The 23,653-nt window shown below is 44.9% G+C and overlaps 1 protein-coding gene across 1 annotated transcript in view; it reads right to left on the bottom strand.

The window, feature by feature from the left end:
• cfap299 (cilia and flagella associated protein 299) overlaps positions 1–23,653 on the bottom strand; it is a 271,998-nt gene that overhangs the window by 15,185 nt on the left and 233,160 nt on the right. Inside the window, exon 5 of the mRNA XM_071404409.1 lies at positions 846–975. Coding sequence (XP_071260510.1) covers positions 846–975 — 130 coding nt within the window. The remainder of the gene's footprint in view (positions 1–845; positions 976–23,653) is intronic.

Raw genomic sequence — 23,653 nt, 5'->3', positions numbered from 1 at the left:
GTGCTGGTCGGGGCTGGGCGGTGCTGGTCAGGGCTGGGCGGTGCTGGTCAGGGCTGGGCGGTGCTGGTCGGGGCTGGGCGGTGCTCGACCGCAGCTGGAACGCACAACTGCGATTTTGATTTCGCCCGTAACAGCAGAACTCAACAACACAGCAGAACTCAATATGTCCCTAAAGCTGTTTGCAACGCATGTTCCAAATAGTTGTATTGCTCCACAAAGCTCCTTCCCTTGCCACTCTGCCCCCAGAGGCAAGAGATCTGAATATGTTAACACCCAGAACTAGCAGACAGTAGATTAGGGTGTTGTTTTCTGGGTGTTGTTACTTTGTAGAACCCTGTTCAGTGTTTATTAATGACAGTCAGCAGGGGAACTAACTCTGTCTGTCAGCAGCACCTCTCTCTCTCTCTCTCTCTCTCTCTCTCTCTCTCTCTCTCTCTCTCTCTCGGTTCATCTCTACCTCTCTCTCTTTCTCTCTCTCTCTCTGTCCGTCTGTCTGTCTCTCTCTCTGTATCTCTCTCTCTCTCTCTGTCTCTCTCTCTCTGTATCTCTCTCTGTCTCTTTTTCTCTGTATCTCTCGCTCTCTCTCTGTCTCTCTCTCTCTGTATCTCTCTCTCTCTGTCTCTCTCTCTCTCTCTCTCTCTCTGTCTATCTCTCTCTGTATCTCTCTCTGTCTCTCTCTCTCTCGCTCTCTCTCTGTCTCTCTCTCTCTGTATCTCTCTCTCTGTCTCTCTCTCTCTCTCTCTCTTTCTCTCTCCATCCATCTGACAGCAGCACCATCTCTCTCTCTCTCTCTGGGAAACATAGACCAGAGGAGAGCACAAACGCCATGACACCACCTAGCCTACCTTAGGGTCCACGTTGAGAATCTTTCTGTCTGTCTTGTTCTTAAACAGCAACCCACTGGAGTTCTCAGCTATCACCTGGTAGTTAGCGCTAACGTTGGACGTGGACACCTGGGTCTCCCAGTTGAAGAAGCTGGAAAAAAATAGAAAGTGTTAGTTCATTAAATACTACAACTTCCTAATTGGTTTCTACAGATAGTCATAGTAGTGTTATATTTATATCTATATTCTATACTAGTCATGTTAATCAGATCTATATTCTATACTAGTCATGTTGAACAGATCTATATTCTATACTAGTCATGCTGAACAGATCTATATTATATACTAGTCATGTTGAACAGATCTATATTCTATACTAGTCATGCTGAACAGATCTATATTCTACACTAGTCATGTTGAACAGATCTATATTCTATACTAGTCATGTAGAACAGATCTATATTCTATACTGGTCACGTTGAACAGATCTATATTCTATACTAGTCATGTTGAACAGATCTATATTCTATACTAGTCATGTTGAACAGATCTATATTCTATACTAGTCATGTTGAACAGATCTATATTCTATACTAGTCATGTTGAACAGATCTATATTCTATACTAGTCATGCTGAACAGATCTATATTCTATACTAGTCATGTTGAACAGATCTATATTCTATACTAGTCATGTTGAACAGATCTATATTCTATACTAGTCATGTTGAACAGATCTATATTCTATACTGGTCATGTTGAACAGATCTATATTCTATACTAGTCATGTAGAACAGATCTATATTCTATACTGGTCACGTTGAACAGATCTATATTCTATACTAGTCATGTTGAACAGATCTATATTCTATACTAGTCATGTTGAACAGATCTATATTCTATACTAGTCACGTTGAACAGATCTATATTCTATACTGGTCATTTTGAACAGATCTATATTCTATACTAGTCATGTTGAACAGATCTATATTCTATACTAGTCATGTTGAACAGATCTATATTCTATACTAGTCATGTTGAACATATCTATATTCTATACTAGTCATGTTGAACAGATCTATATTCTATACTAGTCATGTTGAACAGATCTATATTCTATACTAGTCATGTTGAACAGATCTATATTCTATACTAGTCATGCTGAACAGATCTATATTCTATACTAGTCATGTTGAACAGATCTATATTCTATACCAGTCATGTTGAACAGATCTATATTCTATACTAGTCATGTTGAACAGATCTATATTCTATACTAGTCATGTTGAACAGATCTATATTCTATACTAGTCATGTTGAACAGATCTATATTCTATACTAGTCATGTTGAACAGATCTATATTCTAGATCTATATTCCACAACTAGCAGTTAGTCTCCGTATCGCCTTCTACTGTGACAACAGTGATTCAAGAAAGAACGTGGAGGTAGATACGATATTTATAATTGAAGTGAAGGAAAAGGGGGGATTTCGAGCTAACCTGACAATCTTAAACCACACATTTGATGAGGTTAAAGATTCTTTCATTATATTGGATTCACATGTAGGCTGTTTCTCAACATACCTACTACCGTGCTCCACACTCTCAGGCTCCGAATGCGTTCTCCCACCACATTCTCTTCAGGACGTTCTGGAGAGGACGATCATAACTCCCTGGTTATGATAGTCTAGTCTAATGTAGTGTTCACTGACATTCCTGTCTTGCAGGAAATCACACACAGAACGAGCAGTATGGCTGGTGGCATTGTCATGCTGGAGGGTCATGTCAGGATGAGCCTGCAGGAAGGGTACCACATGAGGGAGGAGGATGTCTTCCCTGTAACGCACAGCGTTGAGATTGCCTGCAATGACAACAAGCTCAGTCCGATGATGCTGTGACACACCGCCCCAGACCATGACGGACCCTCCACCTCCAAATCGATCCCGCTCTAGAGTACAGGCCTCGGTGTAACGCTCATTCCTTCGACGATAAACGCGAATCGGACCATCACCCCTGGTGAGACAAAACCGCGACTCATCAGTGAAGAGCACTTTCTGCCAATCCTGTCTGGTCCTGCGACGGAGGGTTTGTGCCCCTAGGCGACATTGTTGCTGGTGATGTCTGGTGAGGACCTGCCTTATAACAGGCCTACAAGCCCTCAGTCCAGCCTCTCTCAGCCTATTGCGGACAGTCTGAGCACTGATGGAGAGATTGTGCGTTCCTGGTGTAACTCGGGCAGTTGTTGTTGCCATCCTGTTCCTGTTCCGCAGGTGTGATGTTCGGATGTACCGATCCTGTGCAGGTGTTGTTACACGTGGTCTGCCACTGCGAGGACGGTCAGCTGTCCGTAGATTGAGTATTACAGCGATGATTCCCATGGGCGGGGATATGTTTGGGGACAAACAAGGGTGAAGAGGAAACCATGAATGGCCCAACAGTGTTCAGCAGCACCGCGGACGTGGAAGATAAAGAGACCGACAGGAATTCCCTGTCACCCTGAGATAGCTTCCACCCTACAGCCCTGAATTCCCTGTCACCCTGAGATAGCTTCCACCCTACAGCCCTGAATTCCCTGTCACCCTGAGATAGCTTCCACCCTACAGCCCTGAATTCCCTGTTACCCTGAGATAGCTTCCACCCTACAGCCCTGAATTCCCTGTCACCCTGAGATAGCTTCCACCCTACAGCCCTGAATTCCCTGTCACCCTGGGATAGCTTCCACCCTACAGCCCTGAATTCCCTGTCACCCTGAGATAGCTTCCACCCTACAGCCCTGAATTCCCTGTCACCCTGAGATAGCTTCCACCCTACAGCCCTGAATTCCCTGTCACCCTGAGATAGCTTCCACCCTACAGCCCTGAGAAAGAGTCCCCCTATCAGCCAATACAGTCGCATACGCAGGATCTGTAGTACACAGAGGGACTGTGGGAAAACAAGCACACTGTCTGGATGAGCGTTTCAGACAGCGGGGGTTACTGGATGAGCGTTTCAGACAGCGGGGTTACTGGATGAGTGTTTCAGACAGCGGGGTTACTGGATGAGCGTTTCAGACAGCGGGGTTACTGGATGAGCGTTTCAGACAGCGGGGTTACTGGATGAGCGTTTCAGACAGCGGGGCTACTGGATGAGCGTTTCAGACAGCGGGGCTACTGGATGAGCGTTTCAGACAGCGGGGGTTAGTGGATGAGCGTTTCAGACAGCGGGGTTACTGGATGAGCGTTTCAGACAGCGGGGTTAGTGGATGAGCGTTTCAGACAGCGGGGTTACTGGATGAGCGTTTCAGACAGCGGGGTTACTGGATGAGCGTTTCAGACAGCGGGGGTTACTGGATGAGCGTTTCAGACAGCGGGGGTTACTGGATGAGCGTTTCAGACAGCGGGGGTTACTGGATGAGCGTTTCAGACAGCGGGGGTTACTGGATGAGCGTTTCAGACAGCGGGGCTACTGGATGAGCGTTTCAGACAGCGGGGTTAGTGGATGAGCGTTTCAGACAGCGGGGTTACTGGATGAGCGTTTCAGACAGCGGGGTTACTGGATGAGCGTTTCAGACAGCGGGGGTTACTGGATGAGCGTTTCAGACAGCGGGGGTTACTGGATGAGCGTTTCAGACAGCGGGGTTAGTGGATGAGCGTTTCAGACAGCGGGGTTACTGGATGAGCGTTTCAGACAGCGGGGTTACTGGATGAGCGTTTCAGACAGCGGGGTTACTGGATGAGCGTTTCAGACAGCGGGGTTACTGGATGAGCGTTTCAGACAGCGGGGTTACTGGATGAGCGTTTCAGACAGCGGGGGTTACTGGATGAGCGTTTCAGACAGCGGGGTTACTGGATGAGCGTTTCAGACAGCGGGGGTTACTGGATGAGCGTTTCAGACAGCGGGGGTTACTGGATGAGCGTTTCAGACAGCGGGGCTACTGGATGAGCGTTTCAGACAGCGGGGCTACTGGATGAGCGTTTCAGACAGCGGGGTTACTGGATGAGCGTTTCAGACAGCGGGGTTACTGGATGAGCGTTTCAGACAGCGGGGTTACTGGATGAGCGTTTCAGACAGCGGGGGTTACTGGATGAGCGTTTCAGACAGCGGGGGTTACTGGATGAGCGTTTCAGACAGCGGGGTTACTGGATGAGCGTTTCAGACAGCGGGGGTTACTGGATGAGCGTTTCAGACAGCGGGGTTACTGGATGAGCGTTTCAGACAGCGGGGTTAGTGGATGAGCGTTTCAGACAGCGGGGCTACTGGATGAGCGTTTCAGACAGCGGGGTTACTGGATGAGCGTTTCAGACAGCGGGGTTACTGGATGAGCGTTTCAGACAGCGGGGTTACTGGATGAGCGTTTCAGACAGCGGGGTTACTGGATGAGCGTTTCAGACAGCGGGGCTACTGGATGAGCGTTTCAGACAGCGGGGGTTACTGGATGAGCGTTTCAGACAGCGGGGGTTACTGGATGAGCGTTTCAGACAGCGGGGGTTACTGGATGAGCGTTTCAGACAGCGGGGCTACTGGATGAGCGTTTCAGACAGCGGGGATTACTGGATGAGCGTTTCAGACAGCGGGGTTACTGGATGAGCGTTTCAGACAGCGGGGCTACTGGATGAGCGTTTTAGACAGCGGGGGTTACTGGATGAGCGTTTCAGACAGGGGGGTTACTGGATGAGCGTTTCAGACAGCGGGGCTACTGGATGAGCGTTTCAGACAGCGGGGGTTACTGGATGAGCGTTTCAGACAGCGGGGTTACTGGATGAGCGTTTCAGACAGCGGGGTTAGTGGATGAGCGTTTCAGACAGCGGGGTTAGTGGATGAGCGTTTCAGACAGCGGGGTTAGTGGATGAGCGTTTCAGACAGCGGGGCTACTGGATGAGCGTTTCAGACAGCGGGGGTTACTGGATGAGCGTTTCAGACAGCGGGGTTACTGGATGAGCGTTTCAGACAGCGGGGTTAGTGGATGAGCGTTTCAGACAGCGGGGTTAGTGGATGAGCGTTTCAGACAGCGGGGTTAGTGGATGAGCGTTTCAGACAGCGGGGTTACTGGATGAGCGTTTCAGACAGCGGGGCTACTGGATGAGCGTTTCAGACAGCGGGGGTTACTGGATGAGCGTTTCAGACAGCGGGGTTACTGGATGAGCGTTTCAGACAGCGGGGGTTACTCAAGAGGAACGGCTGCATGACACAAGGCACCGTTACACAAATATGACCCAGAATGCCTCACACCCAAACCACCACCCCCCCCGACCAACGAGTCCAATGCCTCCTTCAGTACTCCCCACATGACAGTTTGACCACATCATTAAAAAACACCGGTACATCTTGATCACTGATGCACAGCTGGAGAAAACGTTTTAAGAACCCCCCCGCGGGTAGTCTTCAGAAGACGCCCCATCAGTCACATGGTGCTGAGGTCTGATCTGCCACCAGTGCCACGTACTACCTTCCTAGACAATGTGCTGGACTGTAATTACAGATGTAGCTGATGTACCCAGTGTAACTTTATGAACAAATGCACAATGCTCAATCCTCAGATCACGGGGAAGACCCCCCATCACGGGGAAGACCCCCCCATCACAGGGAAGACCCCATCACGAGGAAGACCCCATAATGGGGAAGACCCCTCATCACAGGGAAAATTTGATTTGTAAAAACAACAAACACGAGCTATTCTGTTAAGAAAAAAATAAGTCTATGTAAATGTCCATTAATAATGATTCTACATGTGGAAGTGTAGGTGATAGTCTGTGGTATTAACTACAGTCTATGGTATTAACTACAGTCTATGGTATTAACTACAGTCTATGGTATTAACTACAGTCTATGGTATTAACTACAGTCTATGGTATTAGATACAGTCTATGGTATTAACTACAGTCTATGGTATTAGCTACAGTCTATGGTATTAACTACAGTCTATGGTATTAACTACAGTCTATGGTATTAACTACAGTCTATTGTATTAACTACAGTCTATGGTATTAACTACAGTCTATGGTATTAACTACAGTCTATGGTATTAACTACAGTCTATGGTATTAACTATAGTCTATGGTATTAGATACAGTCTATGGTATTAACTACAGTCTATGGTATTAACTACAGTCTATTGTATTAACTACAGTCTATTGTATTAACTACAGTCTATGCTATTAACTACAGTCTATGGTATTAACTACAGTCTATGGTATTAGATACAGTCTATGGTATTAACTACAGTCTATTGTATTAACTACAGTCTATGGTATTAACTACAGTCTATGGTATTAACTACAGTCTATGGTATTAACTACAGTCTATGGTATTAACTATAGTCTATGGTATTAGATACAGTCTATGGTATTAACTACAGTCTATGGTATTAACTACAGTCTGTGGTATTAACTACAGTCTATGGTATTAGCTACAGTCTATGGTATTAACTACAGTCTATGGTATTAACTACAGTCTATGGTATTAACTACAGTCTGTGGTATTAACTACAGTCTATGGTATTAACTACAGTCTATTGTATTAACTACAGTCTATGGTATTAACTACAGTCTATGGTATTAACTACAGTCTGTCATGTCCATTTATTAATTAAATGTATTCACTCCCTGAACTTGCTTCCTGCCTCTCAGCGTACATCGTTCCAATAGGAGAGAAAGGCCCCTTTGCATTCTGAGCAGAGGCATTCAACATTTTGAAGCTATTCAATAATTTTTACTTTACATGGGAACCGAAAATAGTTTTACCTGGAACCAAAAAGGGTTTTCCTCTGGGGAAGAACTCTTTTGCAACCCGTTTTTCTAAGAGTGTAGGAGGGTTGGGCATTAGAGAAGCTAAAAAAAAAACTTGGACCCCCAAAAATACGTCTCTCTCTCTCTCTAACTTCATGAAAGTTCAGATTCCAGAGACATCTGCTTCCACTGAAGGGTTTTCTAACTTCCCCTGTCAGCATTCTGAGTGACAGGTTGTGTCCCAAATAGCACCCTGCACCCCATAGGTCTCTGGTCTAAAGCACTGCACTATATAGGGAGCCATTTGGAAGGCATCCCCAGTCTGTTGTTACAGTAAAGACAGGAAGCAGAGAGAGTTTCTGCGACAGGGACCTTCACCATCCAAATCCTGCAGGGGCACCGTACACACGATACACTGACGCAGGAAAGCATTACGTAAGACAGGACGACCAGAGGCCTTGAGCTGCAGTCTGCTGTGTAGTACAGACAGAGCACTGCCAGCAGAGTAACACAGACTAGCTAGCCTTCTGTGTAGTACAGACAGAACACTGCCAGCAGAGTAACACAGCCTAGCTAGCCTGCTGTGTAGTACAGACAGAGCACTGCCAGCAGAGTAACACAGCCTAGCTAGCCTGCTGTGTAGTACAGACAGAGGACTGCCAGCAGAGTAACACAGCCTAGCTAGCCTGCTGTGTAGTACAGACAGAGCACTGCCAGCAGAGTAACACAGCCTAGCTAGCCTGCTGTTCAGAATAGACTGTTGCAATGTTCCAATAATAAAATAACAAACTGAGGTTTTTTCTAGATATTTGGTGTCTTTTTCTAGATATTAAAAGAAAACTAGATAGTAATTTTCCACGAAGAAAACTTGGTGGGGCTTGCTTTTAACTAGTATTTTTGTGGTAGTAGTAGAAGTTGAACATGTTTCACTTAAGCCAAGCAGTAGTGATTGGTAGTAGATATTGCTGTTGTGATTTTAGATTTGAATAGCAGAGAAGTATTCTGGTCATTTATGAACATTTGAACATCTTGGTCATGTTCTGTTATAATCTCCTCCCTCAGCACAGCCAGAAGAGGACTGGCCACCCCTCATAGCCTGGTTCCTCTCTAGGTTTCTTCCTAGGTTTTGGCCTTTCTAGGGAGTTTTTCCTAGCCACCGTGCTTCTACACCTGCCTTGCTTGCTGTTTGGGGTTTTAGGCTGGGTTTCTGTACAGCACTTCGAGATATTAGCTGATGTACGAAGGGCTATATAAAATAAACTTGATTGATTTTGATTTGAAGTAGACCAAGGTGTCATACTCTAAATGTTGGTCTACGATGCGTTGTTGAGAAAAATGGTCAATGTAGCTGACTAGTGTCCAAAGTCACAATGTTAACTCATTGTCTCATACTTAGAATGTTCTGTGAACTTCCATGGCAGTTAATTGAACAGCGGGAAGTTAGCTAAATTAGTTGATTGTAGCTTCCATCAATGTAATTGTCTGCATCACTTCCAATCCCCCATATATTTGTTTGCAAATATATGTATTTATACAGTGGCAAGAAAAAGTACGTGAACCCTCTGGTATTACCCGGGATTTCTAAAACAATAGACAAACACAGTCTGCTTATTAAACTAATAACACACAAATGATTGTATTTTTCTTGTCTATATTGAATACATAATTTAAAAACTCACAGTGTAGGTTGGAAAATATATGTTGAACCCCTAGGCTAATGACTTCTCCAAAAGCTCATTGGAGTCAGGAGTCAGCTAACCTGGGGTCCAATCAATGAGATGAGATAGGAGATGTTGGTTAGTTGCCCTGCCATATAAAAACACTCACAAAATGTGAGTTTGCTATTCACAAGAAGCATTGCCTGATGTGAACCATACCTCGAACAAAAGAGATCTCAGAAGACCTAATATTAAGATTGTTGACTTGCATAAAGCTGGAAAGGATTACAAAAGTATCTCTAAAAGCCTTGATGTTCATCAGTCCACGGTAAGACGAATTGTCTATAAATGGAGAAATTTCAGCACTGTTGCTACTCTCCCTAGGAGGGACCATCCTGCAAAGATGACTGCAAGAGCACAGCGCAGAATGCTTTAAGGTTAAGAAGGTTAAGAAGAATCCTAGAGTGTCAGCTAAAGACTTACAGAAATCTCTGGAACATGTTAACATCTCTGTTGACGAGTCTTACGATACGTAAAACACTAAACAAGAATGGTGTTCATGGGAGGATACCACGGAAGAAGCCACTGCTGTCCAAAAAAAACATTGCTGCACGTCTGAAGTTTGCAAAAGTGCACCTGGATTTTCCGCAGCGCTACTGGCAAAATATTATGACGACATGAAACTACAGTTGAGTTGATTGGAAGGAACACAACACTATGTGTGGAGAAAAAAAGGGCCAGCACACCAACATCAAAACCTCATCCCAACTGTAAAGTATGGTGGAGGGAGCATCATGGTTTGGAGCTGCATGGTTTGGAGCTGCCTCAGGGCCTGGACAGCTTGCTATCATCGACAGAAAAATGAATTCCCAAGTTTATCAAGACATTTTGCAGGAGAATGTAAGGCTATCTGTCCGCCAAATGAAGGTCAACAGAAGTTGGGTGATGCAACAGGACAACAACCCAAAACACAGAAGTAAATCAACAACAGAATGGCTTCAACAGAAGAAAATACACCTTCTGGACTAACCCAGTCAGAGTCCTGACCTCAACCCGGTTGAGATGCTGTGGCATGACCTCGAGAGCAGTTCACACCAGACATCCCAAGAATATTGCTGAACTGAAACAGTTTTGTGAAGAGGAATGGTCCAAAACTCCTCCTGACCGTTGTGCAGGTCTGATCCACAACTACAGAAAACGTTTGGTTGAGGTTATTGCTGCCAAAGGAGGGTCAATCAGTTATTACATCCAAGGGTTCACATACTTTTCCCACCCTGCACTGTGAATGTTTACACGGTGTGTTCAATAAAGACAAGAAAACGTATAATTGTTTGTGTGTTATTAGTTTAAGCAGACTGTGTTTGTCTATTGTTGTGACTTAGATGAAGATCAGATCAAATTTCATGACCAATTTATGCAGAAATCTAGATAATTCCAAAGGGTTCACATACATTTTCTTGCCACTGTATATATATATACATACACATATATATACATACAGATATACACATACATATATATATATACATATCTTTAAAAATATATACATTTTCCTTTATTACTTTCTAACCCTACCGTCCCTTCCCTAATAGGAGTAAACCAATGAACAAGCACTTAGGTTTCTACTTCCAGCTTATACATACTATATACATTTTACAGACACAATCTATTTTACATTAGTTTTCTTTTGTTTGTTTTTACTCCTGTCCTTCCTCAACCTCTCCCATATACTTCTGATGTCCATCCTATTTGATTTATATTTGCCATTAGTTATCTTGTTATTAGTTGTTATTAGTCCCACCCTTCCGCTCCATTCAACCCCTCCCATCTATCTCTTAACCATCCATATTGGATTTCTATTTGCCATGTATTTTTCATCTGTGATGTTTCACAAAAGTTCTGAACCTTTCTATTCTCGTTGTTTCTACAGATTGTAAATTGAAAAGAAATGTTTTAGCTAAAAGTATGATTATATTATTGATCGATTGACTAATTATTTTCAGATCACCCAGCAGTCCTATCTGCAGGGTTAGCTCCAGGTAAACATTGCAATTCTTCTGCCATTCCTGGACCTGTGACCAAAAACAAGCTACATATGGACAGTTCCAAAACACATGATCTAATGATTCTGTCTCTTCGCAGCAAAATCTGCAGAGCTGGGATGGTTGTATCCCCCATATAAATATATAACATTCTATTGGTTGCAAGAATTTTGTATCATAACTTAAAATAGAAAAATTTGAAGTTGTTTTCTGTATCAGTTCATAAACCATGTGCCATGGAATCGGTATGTCAAAAATCTCTTCCCAACTATTTTGCAATGTATATGCCACGGCTGTGAATTTAAATGAAACTGGTATACTTTTCTTAATGTATCAGAACAGAGAAGCTCCTTACTTTCCCTCCTTCCACTCTCCTCTTCCATTAATGCTGCAATTAGTTGGTTGTAATTTTGGGTAGAGCAGACATTTCCATATGTCTGTGTTAGCTGCATGTGTGCCATAACTCCAACAGTCCTATTTATGATATAATTTATGAAGATTATAATATATTTTATTAAATTCAAAAACTAATGTTTATTTTTTTTTATCAATTAGTATATTTGAGTTTAACCACAATATTTGTAGTATTATTTGTTATGTCTTTTCTGGTGGATTAAATGGAAATTGCAACTTTCAAGGACTTGTTTTAAAAATAGCAATATTTGGGGGATAATTTCCTTTTCTGAATAACGGGAAAGAGGTCATTCTTGAACACGGGGTGAAAATTCTTACTAATCTGCTAGGGAACCAGTTTGGATTTCAGTTGAACTGTTGTATGACTGATGCCTTTAGTGAGAGGTCTAATGCTTTAATATTTAATCATTTCTGCCCTACGAATTCATATTCATTATATAAATAGGCCCGTTTAATTTTTGTCTTCCTTGCCATTCCAAATAAAATTGAATATTTTTTTCTCATATAATTTAAAAACTGTTCGCTAGGTGTAGGCAAGACCATAAGAAAATAGGTAAACTGGGATATGACTAAAGAGTTAATCAGGGTAAACTGGGATATGACTAAAGAGTTAACCACTTCTATATAAACGGTAGATTATCAGACACTCAACAAGGTCTGATTTCATTATTACTGAAACAGGATCCAAGTGGTAAATATAAGATGCAGTCGATTAAATAAAAAATAGAGGCCCCTTACACTTCAGTGTTGTGATGCAAAAATTCTAGCAAAATGTATAGCGCATAGAATTTAAAAGGTATTGTCAGGCCTCCCGAGTGGCGCAGCGGTCTAAGGCCGATACAGTGCTAGCTGCGTCACTACAGATCCTGGTTCAATCCCAGGCTGTCTGGGTGCAGTGCATACTGACACGGTCGCCAGGTGTACAGTGTTTCCTCTGACACTGGTGTGGCTGGCTTTCGGGTTAGGCGAGCATTGTGTCAAAAAGCAGTGCGGTTTGGCGAGGTCATGTTTCGGAGGACACACAGCTCTCAACCATCGACTACTTTTTGATAAAGTACAACTGGAGTTTATATATAAATGCCTGGAAGATTTCAATTTTGTAGAATCTCTTATAAAATGGGTTAAAATCATTTATCGTAACCCTAGGTGTAAAATAGTAAATAATGGCTACTTCTCAGAAAGTTTTAAACTGTTGAGGAGTAAAACAAGGTTGTCCACTATCGGCATAACTATTTATTATTGTCATTGAAATGTTAGCTATTAAAATCAGATCAGACAATATCAAGGGATTAAAAATCCAGAACTTAAAAACTAAGGTGTGGTTGTACGCTGATGATTCATGTTTTCTTTTAAATCCACAATTCAAATCTCTCCACGGCCTCATAGAGGATCTAGATTTTGTTTCTTGATTACAACTGAATTATGATCAGGGCACCATATTACGTATTAGATTGCAAAAAAGTACAACTTTTACATTACTGCGTAGTTTACCAATAAAATGGTCTGACGGAGATGTGGACATACTCTGTATACATATCCCGAAATAAATGATCTCACTCCAATACATTTTTATAGAAAGTTAGCAAAAATAGTTCAGATCTTGCTATCATAGAAAGGTAAATACCTATTTGTGGACAAATCACCCTGATTAGCTCTTTAGTCATATCCCAGTTTACCCTGATTAACTCTTTAGTCATATCCCAGTTTACCCTGATTAGCTCTTTAGTCATATCCCAGTTTACCCTGATTAACTCTTTAGTCATATCCCAGTTTACCCTGATTAACTCTTTAGTCATATCCCAGTTTACCCTGATTAACTCTTTAGTCATATCCCAGTTTACCCTGATTAACTCTTTAGTCATATCCCAGTTTACCCTGATTAACTCTTTAGTCATATCCCAGTTTACCCTGATTAACTCTTTAGTCATATCCCAGTTTACCCTGATTAACTCTTTAGTCATATCCCAGTTTACCCTGATTAACTCTTTAGTCATATCCCAGTTTACCCTGATTAAAACATGCTAATAACCACACAACCAATGACTACAACCACAAACCTCCACTGGTATGCCATCCAGCCCTGGAGTTTTTCCAGACTTAAAGGCTTTAATAGCATCAAGAAGTTCCTCCTCTTAATTTGGCCTTCACATGAGTTACATTGTTTACAGTTGTTGTGTGGTTGTGGTCAGTGGTTGTGTGGTTCAGTAGTTGTGTGGTCAATATTTAAACGATTGTGGTCAGTAGTTGTGTTGTTGTGGTCAACAGTTGTGTTGTTGTGGTCAGTAGTTGTGTTGTTGTGGTCAACAGCTGTGTTGTTGTGGTCAGTAGTTGTGTTGTGGTCAACAGTTGTGTTGTTGTGGTCAGTAGTTGTGTTGTTGTGGTCAGTAGTTGTGTTGTTGTGGTCAGTAGTTGTGTTGTTGTGGTCAGTAGTTGTGTTGTTGTGGTCAGTAGTTGTGTTGTTGTGGTCAACAGTTGTGTTGTTGTGGTCAGTAGTTGTGTTGTTGTGGTCAACAGTTGTGTTGTTGTGGTCAGTAGTTGTGTTGTTGTGGTCAACAGTTGTGTTGTTGTGGTCAGTAGTTGTGTTGTTGTGGTCAACAGTTGTGTTGTTGTGGTCAGTAGTTGTGTGGTTGTGGTCAGTAGTTGTGTTGTTGTGGTCAGTAGTTGTGTTGTTGTGGTCAGTAGTTGTGTTGTTGTGGTCAACAGTTGTGTTGTTGTGGTCAGTAGTTGTGTGGTTGTGGTCAGTGTCTAAACTACAGTTGTCGCATGTGAAAACTGAAAGAAGTGCGATGAGAAGCGATCGGGTGAACTACGAAGCGAGTGAACTGACACCGCTTCGCTCTATCCAATCAGAGCAGCAAGATCAACGTACAGCACGCCCTTCTCTTTACAGACAGGCAAACTATCCAGTTATTTAGAGCATGAGGCGTGATCTTGAGAAGGAGGAGGAAGCTTGTGAGCATTAGAAATCTTCTCTGTATCATTCCAGGTCGTCCAGACCGGGGAAGCATTTTAAATCTTAGCTCTAGATGTTAGGCATTCGTCGCACTATGAAGAGTTGTCTCCCTCCGAGGCATGTGTTGCTAGGCCACAGTTGCCTTGGCAACACTGCTCCCTCCCATGCCTAAAGCCAGTGTGAGAAACATGCTAACAAATGTTTGTGCTACGAAACTAAATGAATACTGCACCCTGACCCACAAAACAGCTTTGGTAGATTCATGACATTGTTGTCAGACAAAGCAAGGACAGTGAACTTCGATACGTGATGTAGTTTAATTGGAATTTGCAGCTGTTGTTGGTAAGTAATGAATCTGCTAGCTTCTGACTTGACTTATTGCGTCTACACTGAACAAAAAATATAAACGCAACATGCAACAATTTCAAAGCAGAGAAGTAGGAAGATTTCACACACTACGTTACTGTCTGACTTGTTGGAGTGGTCAAACCGGCAGTTTGGAAAAAGATAGGAAAAAACATGTTAATGTGGTTACTAAAACAGCTGTATGGTTAGATACGTAGCAGCTGTTTCTGTCTAACTTGTTGGGAAAGGGGTCAAAATGTCAGTTGTTTATAAAAACAAAGGTACAGAAAATGTTGTTGCTGCAGTTACTAAAACGGCTGTAACGTTTGATCCGAACCAGACAATTATGTTCCCATTTGAATAGCAGGGAAGTAGACCAAGATGTCATACCCTGTACGTTCTTGTCTAAGTCGCTGATTCGTGTCAAAAGTAGAATTGTTGTTTTTACACGGAATGAAATGTTGGAAGGGATGATGTCACAATGGGACCTTTAGAATGCTGAGGAAGTGGATGGAAGACAAAAAAAAATTTACCTTAAAAAGTATCAGAATATCTACACACCGGTCCTGGCCAGTCTACACACCGGTCCTGACCACACCGGTCCTGGCCAGTCTACACACCGATCCTGGCCAGTCTACACACCGGTCCTGGCCACACCGGTCCTGGCCAGTCTACACACCGGTCCTGGCCAGTCTACACACCGGTCCTGGCCAGTCTACACACCGGTCCAGGTCAGTCTACACACCGGTCCTGGCCAGTCTACACACCGGTCCTGGCCAGTCTACACACCGGTCCTGGCCAGTCTACACACCGATCCTGGCCAGTCTACACACCGGTCCTGGCCAGTCTACACACCGGTCCTGGCCAGTCTACACACCGGTTCAGGCCAGTCTACACACCGGTCCTGGCCACACCGGTCCTGGCCAGTCTACACACCGGTCCTGGCCAGTCTACACACCGATCCTGGCCTGTCTACACACCGATCCTGGCCGGTCTACACACCGGTCCTGGCCGGTCTACACACCGGTCCTGGCCGGTCTACACACCGGTCCAGGTCGGTCTACACACCGGTCCTGGCCGGTCTACACACCGGTCCTGGCCGGTCTACACACCGGTCCTGGCCGGTCTACACACCGGTCCTGGCCGGTCTACACACCGGTCCTGGCCGGTCTACACACCGGTCCTGGCCGGTCTACACACCGGTCCTGGCCAGTCTACATACCGGTCCTGGCCAGTCTACACACCGGTCCTGGCCAGTCTACACACCGGTCCTGGCCAGTCTACACACCGGTCCTGGCCACACCGGTCCTGGCCAGTCTACACACCGGTCCTGGCCAGTCTACACACCGGTCCTGGCCGGTCTACACACCGGTCCTGGTCAGTCTACACACCGGTCCTGGCCGGTCTACACACCGGTCCAGGTCAGTCTACACACCGGTCCTGGCCAGTCTACACACCGGTCCTGGCCAGTCTACACACCGGTCCTGGCCAGTCTACACACCGGTCCTGGCCAGTCTACACACCGGTCCTGGCCAGTCTACACACCGGTCCAGGCCAGTCTACACACCGGTCCAGGCCAGTCTACACACCGGTCCTGGCCACACCGGTCCTGGCCAGTCTACACACCGGTCCTGGCCAGTCTACACACCGATCCTGGCCAGTCTACATACCGATCCTGGCCAGTCTACACACCGGTCCTGGTCAGTCTACACACCGGTCCAGGTCAGTCTACACACCGGTCCTGGCCAGTCTACACACCGGTCCTGGCCAGTCTACACACCGGTCCTGGCCAGTCTACACACCGGTCCTGGCCAGTCTACACACCGGTCCTGGCGGGTCTACACACCGGTCCTGGCCAGTCTACACACCGGTCCTGGCCAGTCTACACACCGGTCCAGGTCAGTCTACACACCGGTCCTGGCCGGTCTACACACCGGTCCAGGTCAGTCTACACACCGGTCCTGGCCAGTCTACACACCGGTCCAGGTCAGTCTACACACCGGTCCTGGCCAGTCTACACACCGGTCCTGGCCAGTCTACACACCGGTCCAGGTCAGTCTACACACCGGTCCAGGCCAGTCTACACACCGGTCCTGGCCAGTCTACACACCGGTCCTGGCCAGTCTACACACCGGTCCAGGTCAGTCTACACACCGGTCCAGGCCAGTCTACACACCGGTCCTGGCCAGTCTACACACCGGTCCTGGCCAGTCTACACACCGGTCCTGGCCAGTCTACACACCGGTCCAGGCCAGTCTACACACCGGTCCTGGCCAGTCTACACACCGGTCCTGGCCAGTCTACACACCGGTCCTGGCCAGTCTACACACCGGTCCTGGCCAGGCTACACACCGGTCCTGGCCAGTCTACACACCGGTCCAGGCCAGTCTACACACCGGTCCTGGCCAGTCTACACACCGGTCCTGGCCAGTCTACACACCGGTCCTGGCCAGTCTACACACCGGTCCTGGCCAGTCTACACATTTCAAAGTTTGAAAGGCATTTCTAGTTTAAATGGTGTAAGAGGAGTAGAATACTAAATAATAATAATAATAAGAAGAAGAAGTCAGAAGTATGACGAAGATTTAAAGTCGAGACTTTTGCTTCGAAAGGCCCCACCAGATTATATTGTCTACGCTTCCTGTGCATGGACACATGCACACTTCCTCACTTTTCTCCTCTATTCCACGGTCTGTTCAGGGCCTATTTATACAGAAATGCCATACGGCAATTAACATTTTTAGGGTTGACCACTTTTATGCCATGGTGAACCATTGGTAGAAAAATAGGACGGGAAAAGATACTTTAACACTGAACATGAAAAGAGACGGACGGAAAGTGCTCACCGTAAGTAGACTGAAATGCAGTATAACTGGCCTTTAGTTCATGTTGCAGTAGCTACCATTCCTATGTATATGCACCAGCTGTAGAGTTCCTTCTTTGTTACATTGACACTGTTTAAAAGGTGTTTGGTGAACATTGAAATAGTGAAACATGTTATTACGACATACTCATTCATCGGCACTTGTGATGCTGCCGTTAAACGAAGACCAAGGTACAGTGTGGTAGGCGTACATTTTCTTTAATAATAAATGTTCCACCAAAAACAATAACCAACTCAGCGAACTTAAACCTAGGACACAAAGACAAGATCCCACAACTGAAGGAGGGAAAAAGGGCTGCCTAAGTATGATCCCCAATCAGAGACAACGATAGACAGCTGCCTCTGATTGGGAACCATACTCGGCCAACAAAGAAATATAAACATAGATCCCCAATCAGAGACAACGATAGACAGCTGCCTCTGATTGGGAACCATACTCGGCCAACAAAGAAGTATAAACATAGATTTCCCACCCTAATCACACCCTGACCTACCAAATAGAGAATTAAAATGATCTCTAAGGTCAGGGCGTGACACTGGGTTCCTATGAGGGATTCTTGGCTCTGTTCAGGGTTGCTTCGACCATCCACCAAAGGGCAGAGAGGGGGGTGAGCGCCTACTCAAACCATGGCAGAATGACCAGACCACAGCGGAGTACGCGCTCACATTTGGACAGTGGCAGCATCCAGCGGATGGAATGAGCCGGCACCCTATTCAGAAGAGGATTGCGCAAAGAGGTCCAGACAGAATTGGCGTGCTGAAAAGACAAGCTATCCATGGACACCCTCATTACGATTCTTTGGGAGCATCGGTACCCCCATCGCCTCTCTCCATCCTCCGTTGATCAGAGCCTGAACCCATGGAGGTGTGGGCCACACTGCGGGTGAGCGACGCCGTCGTAGACAGCTGGGGCATTGCGCCCGTGCATCGATTACAGAAATCTGAATTCCATTGCCATGAAGTACCGCTGCCCTCACCCATTGGTGCCGTCTGCAATTGAACCACTCCGCGGGTCTCGGTTTTTCACAAAGTTGGACCTGCGAAGTGCCTACAATTTGATCCACACTGCCTTCAGCTTCAATATCTGGTCACTACGAGTACTTGGTGATGCCTTTGGATAAGCCAATGCTTCGTCAGTGTTCTAGGCATTCATCAACGAGGTGTTCCGGGACATGTTGGACGCCAGGTGGTCGTGGATATCGATCAACATCCTGGGCTACTTGGCTACCTTGGATGATCACATTGCTCACGTCAGAGTAGTTCTGGAATGCCTCCTGGCCAACCACCTGTATGTCAAAGCGGAGAAGGGCCAATTCCATCAGGAAGCTGTCTCCTTTCTGGGTTACCAGATCGGCACGCAAGGAGTCATGATGGATGAGAGGAAAGCGGATGCTGTCAGGTCATGGCCAGTCCCAACCACCATAAAGGGGTTACAACGTTTTGGGGGATTTGCCAACTTCTACTGCCGATTCATTAAGACCTTTAGCTCGATCGCCTATCTTCTCACTTCTCTCCTCAAGGGTGATTCACGGAAGTTGGGATGGAATTCTGCAGCTGACGAAGCCTTCTGCCTACTGAAGGGTCGTTTCAGCTCCGCCCCATTTCTTAAACCACCAGATCCTACGCTGCACTTCGTGGTAGAGGTGAACGCGTCAAAAGTAGGTGTGGAGGCTGTTTTGTCCCAACGTCAACGTAATCCACAGAAATTGAATCCATGTGCATATTACTCAAAAAAGCTGTATCATGCAGAGAGGAACTAGGATGTTGGCGATCGGGAGCTCCTGGCGGTGAAGTTTGCATTAGAGGAGGGGAGATGCTGGCTGGAGGCCCAGGACCCATTTCTCATCCTCACCGACCATTGGAACTTGGAGTACATACGGACAGCGAGGCGACTGAACCCGCTTCAAGCCAGGTGGGCCATCTTCACCAGATTCGATTTCACGCTGACATATCGCTCAGGTTAAAAAAACATCAAAGCCGACGCCCTGTCACGTCTCCACGATTCGGGAGAGGTTCCTGTCTTGAGTGCACCCATAATCCCTCTCGAGTCGTAGCCACTGTGCAGGTAGTACTGAGACCCTTCACTCAGTACTTTGTTGAAGCACCTTTAGCAGCAATTACAGCCTCGAGTCTTCTTGGGTATGCCGATACAAGCTTAGCAGACCTGTATTTGGGGAGTTTCTCCCAGTCATCTTTGCAGATCCTCTCAAGCTCTGTCAGGTTGGATTGGGAGCGTCGCTGCACAGCTATTTTCAGTTCTCTCCAGAGATGTTCGATCGGGTTCAAGTCCGGGCTCTGGCTGGGACACTCAAGGACATTCTTAGAAGTAACAAAATGTGGAAAAAGAGAAGGGGTCTGAATAGTTTCCTACACTATCAATGTGGAATACACTAGGAGGTATTTGGCAAATACACTACTACATTGTAGTCCAGCTAGATGATGTTTGTAGTGTATTTGACTACACTGTAGTCCAGCTAGATTATGTATGTAGTGTAGTTGACTGTATGGACAGGCTGGCTGGGATTTATGTTGTTGTGCAGAAAGGGCAGGCTGGCTGGGTGTATGGACATACCAAAGAGAAATGATTCCACTAGTAATAACCACCAGGAGAAATGATTCCACTAGTAATAACCACCAGGAGAAATGATTCCACTAGTAATAACCAAACCAGGAGAAATGATTCCACTAGTAATAACCAAACCAGGAGATATGATTCCACTAGTAATAACCACCAGGAGAAATGATTCCACTAGTAATAACCAAACCAGGAGAAATGATTCCACTAGTAATAACCAAACCAGGAGATATGATTCCACTAGTAATAACCACCAGGAGAAATGATTCCACTAGTAATAACCAAACCAGGAGAAATGATTCCACTAGTAATAACCAAACCAGGAGAAATGATTCCACTAGTAATAACCAACAGGAGAAATGATTCCACTAGTAATAACCACCAGGAGAAATGATTCCACTAGTAATAACCAAACCAGGAGAAATGATTCCACTAGTAATAACCAAACCAGGAGAAATGATTCCACTAGTAATAACCACCAGGAGAAATGATTCCACTAGTAATAACCAAACCAGGAGAAATGATTCCACTAGTAATAACCAAACCAGGAGAAATGATTCCACTAGTAATAACCAAACCAGGAGAAATGATTCCACTAGTAATAACCAAACCAGGAGAAATGATTCCACTAGTAATAACCAAACCAGGAGAAATGATTCCACTAGTAATAACCAAACCAGGAGAAATGATTCCACTAGTAATAACCACCAGGAGAAATGATTCCACTAGTAATAACCACCAGGAGAAATGATTCCACTAGTAATAACCACAAGGAGAAATGATTCCACTAGTAATAACCACCATGATAAATTATTCCACTAGTAATAACCACCATGAGAAATTATTCCACTAGTAATAACCAAACCAGGAGAAATGATTCCACTAGTAATAACCACCATGAGAAATTATTCCACTAGTAATAACCAAACCAGGAGAAATGATTCCACTAGTAATAACCACCAGGAGAAATGATTCCACTAGTAATAACCACCAGGACAAATGATTCCACTAGTAATAACCAAACCAGGAGAAATGATTCCACTAGTAATAACCAAACCAGGAGAAATGATTCCACTAGTAATAACCACCAGGAGAAATGATTCCACTAGTAATAACCACCAGGAGAAATGATTCCACTAGTAATAACCACCAGGAGAAATGATTCCACTAGTAATAACCACCAGGAGAAATGATTCCACTAGTAATAACCACCATGAGAAATGATTCCACTAGTAATAACCACCAGGAGAAATAATTCCACTAGTAATAACCAAACCAGGAGAAATGATTCCACTAGTAATAACCAAACCAGGAGAAATGATTCCACTAGTAATAACCACCAGGAGAAATGATTCCACTAGTAATAACCACCAGGAGAAATGATTCCACTAGTAATAACCACCAGGAGAAATGATTCCACTAGTAATAACCACCAGGAGAAATGATTCCACTAGTAATAACCACCAGGAGAAATGATCCAGCTGTCTCATACCACCTCCAGATACAATGCTTGAGACCAAACTAATAATTCACCTCAGGACCGGGAACCGCTTTCTCCTCCGTGTTAATAAAGGAGGACAGCAATGCAAATATCTTCACAGTGGTAAACGAAGCCAGACACACAGGTGCATTGCAGCGGGATCAGAGCGGAGAGAGTCGAGCGGCGAGGACAGACTGACTGGAGGAGGAGGACTGGAGGCAATACGGTTTTGGCACGGTGTGATTTTTCTTTCAGCGCAGAAATCCTTCAAGTTCAATGTTTCATGGTTAAAAACACACAGAGCTAGGCTCCCACTAGCACGCAGGTTAGCTATCTGAGCCTCTAGCGTTACAAAGCCCTCTGTATGTTCAGCCTACCCTGGAAAGAGGATGTTTTGGAGTATTTTGGCATACCATACAAGTAAGTCAGGACCATCTGTGCCTGGTTCAAATCAAATCAAATTTTATTAGTCACATACACATGGTTAGCAGATGTTAATGCGAGTGTAGCGAAATGCTTGTGCTTCTAGTTCCGACAATGCAGTAATAACCAACAAGTAATCTAACCTAACAATTCCACAACTACTACCTTACACACACACACAAGTGTAAAGGGATAAAGAATATGTACATAAAGATATATGGATGAGTGGTGGTACAGAACGGCATGGCAAGATGCAGTAGATGGTATAGAGTACGGTATATACATATGAGATGAGTACTGTAGGGTATGTAAACATAAAGTGGCATAGTTTAAAGTGGCTAGTGGTACATGTATTACATAAAGATGGCAAGATGCAGTAGATGATATAGAGTACAGTATATACATATGAGATGGGTAATGTAGGGTATGTAAACATTATATTAAGTGGCATTGTTTAAAGTGGCTAGTGGTACATTTTTACATAATTTCCATCAATTCCCATTTTTAAAGTGGCTGGAGTTGAGTCAGTATGTTGGCAGCGGCCGCTAAATGTTAGTGGTGGCTGTTCAGATCTCATTGACTGAATGAGAAACAATGGAACCTGTGTTTAGAGACCTATAGTTTAATGTTACACAGGAACAACTATACTAATCAGAAACAATGCAACTCATCAAGAGTCAAACAGACATTTACAGAAGGTAGACTTCTGACACACTGACCGACAGAGGGTTGAAAAGTAAACAAAGTCAGTCAGTTTCTGCATGAGGTGGTGGTCAAGTCTGGCCACGTGCTTATTGAATAGAGGGGCCATAGAGCACACAGAGAGACAGGGAGACAGAGGGGCCATAGAGCACACAGAGAGACAGAGAGACAGAGGGGCATTAGAGCACACAGAGAGACAGAGAGACAGAGGGGCCATAGAGCACACAGAGAGACAGAGGGGCCATAGAGCACACAGAGAGACAGAGGGGCCATAGAGCACACAGAGAGACAGAGGGGCCATAGAGCACACAGAGAGACAGAGAGACAGAGGGGCCATAGAGCACACAGAGAGACAGAGGGGCCATAGAGCACACAGAGAGACAGAGGGGCCATAGAGCACACAGAGAGACAGAGGGGCCATAGAGCACACAGAGAGACAGAGAGACAGAGGGGCCATAGAGCACACAGAGAGACAGAGGGGCCATAGAGCACACAGAGAGACAGAGGGGCCATAGAGCACACAGAGAGACAGAGAGACAGACCATAGAGCACACAGAGAGACAGAGGGGCCATAGAGCACACAGAGAGACAGAGAGACAGAGGGGCCATAGAGCAGATTACATCTAGATGGTCAGAGTAGATTACATCTA

This window comes from Salvelinus alpinus, chromosome 5 (assembly GCF_045679555.1).
Source record: "Salvelinus alpinus chromosome 5, SLU_Salpinus.1, whole genome shotgun sequence".
NCBI classification, from domain to species: Eukaryota; Metazoa; Chordata; class Actinopteri; order Salmoniformes; family Salmonidae; genus Salvelinus; species Salvelinus alpinus.
Note: the sequence above shows the minus strand (reverse complement) of the source record. Positions and strands in the feature narration are given on the sequence as shown.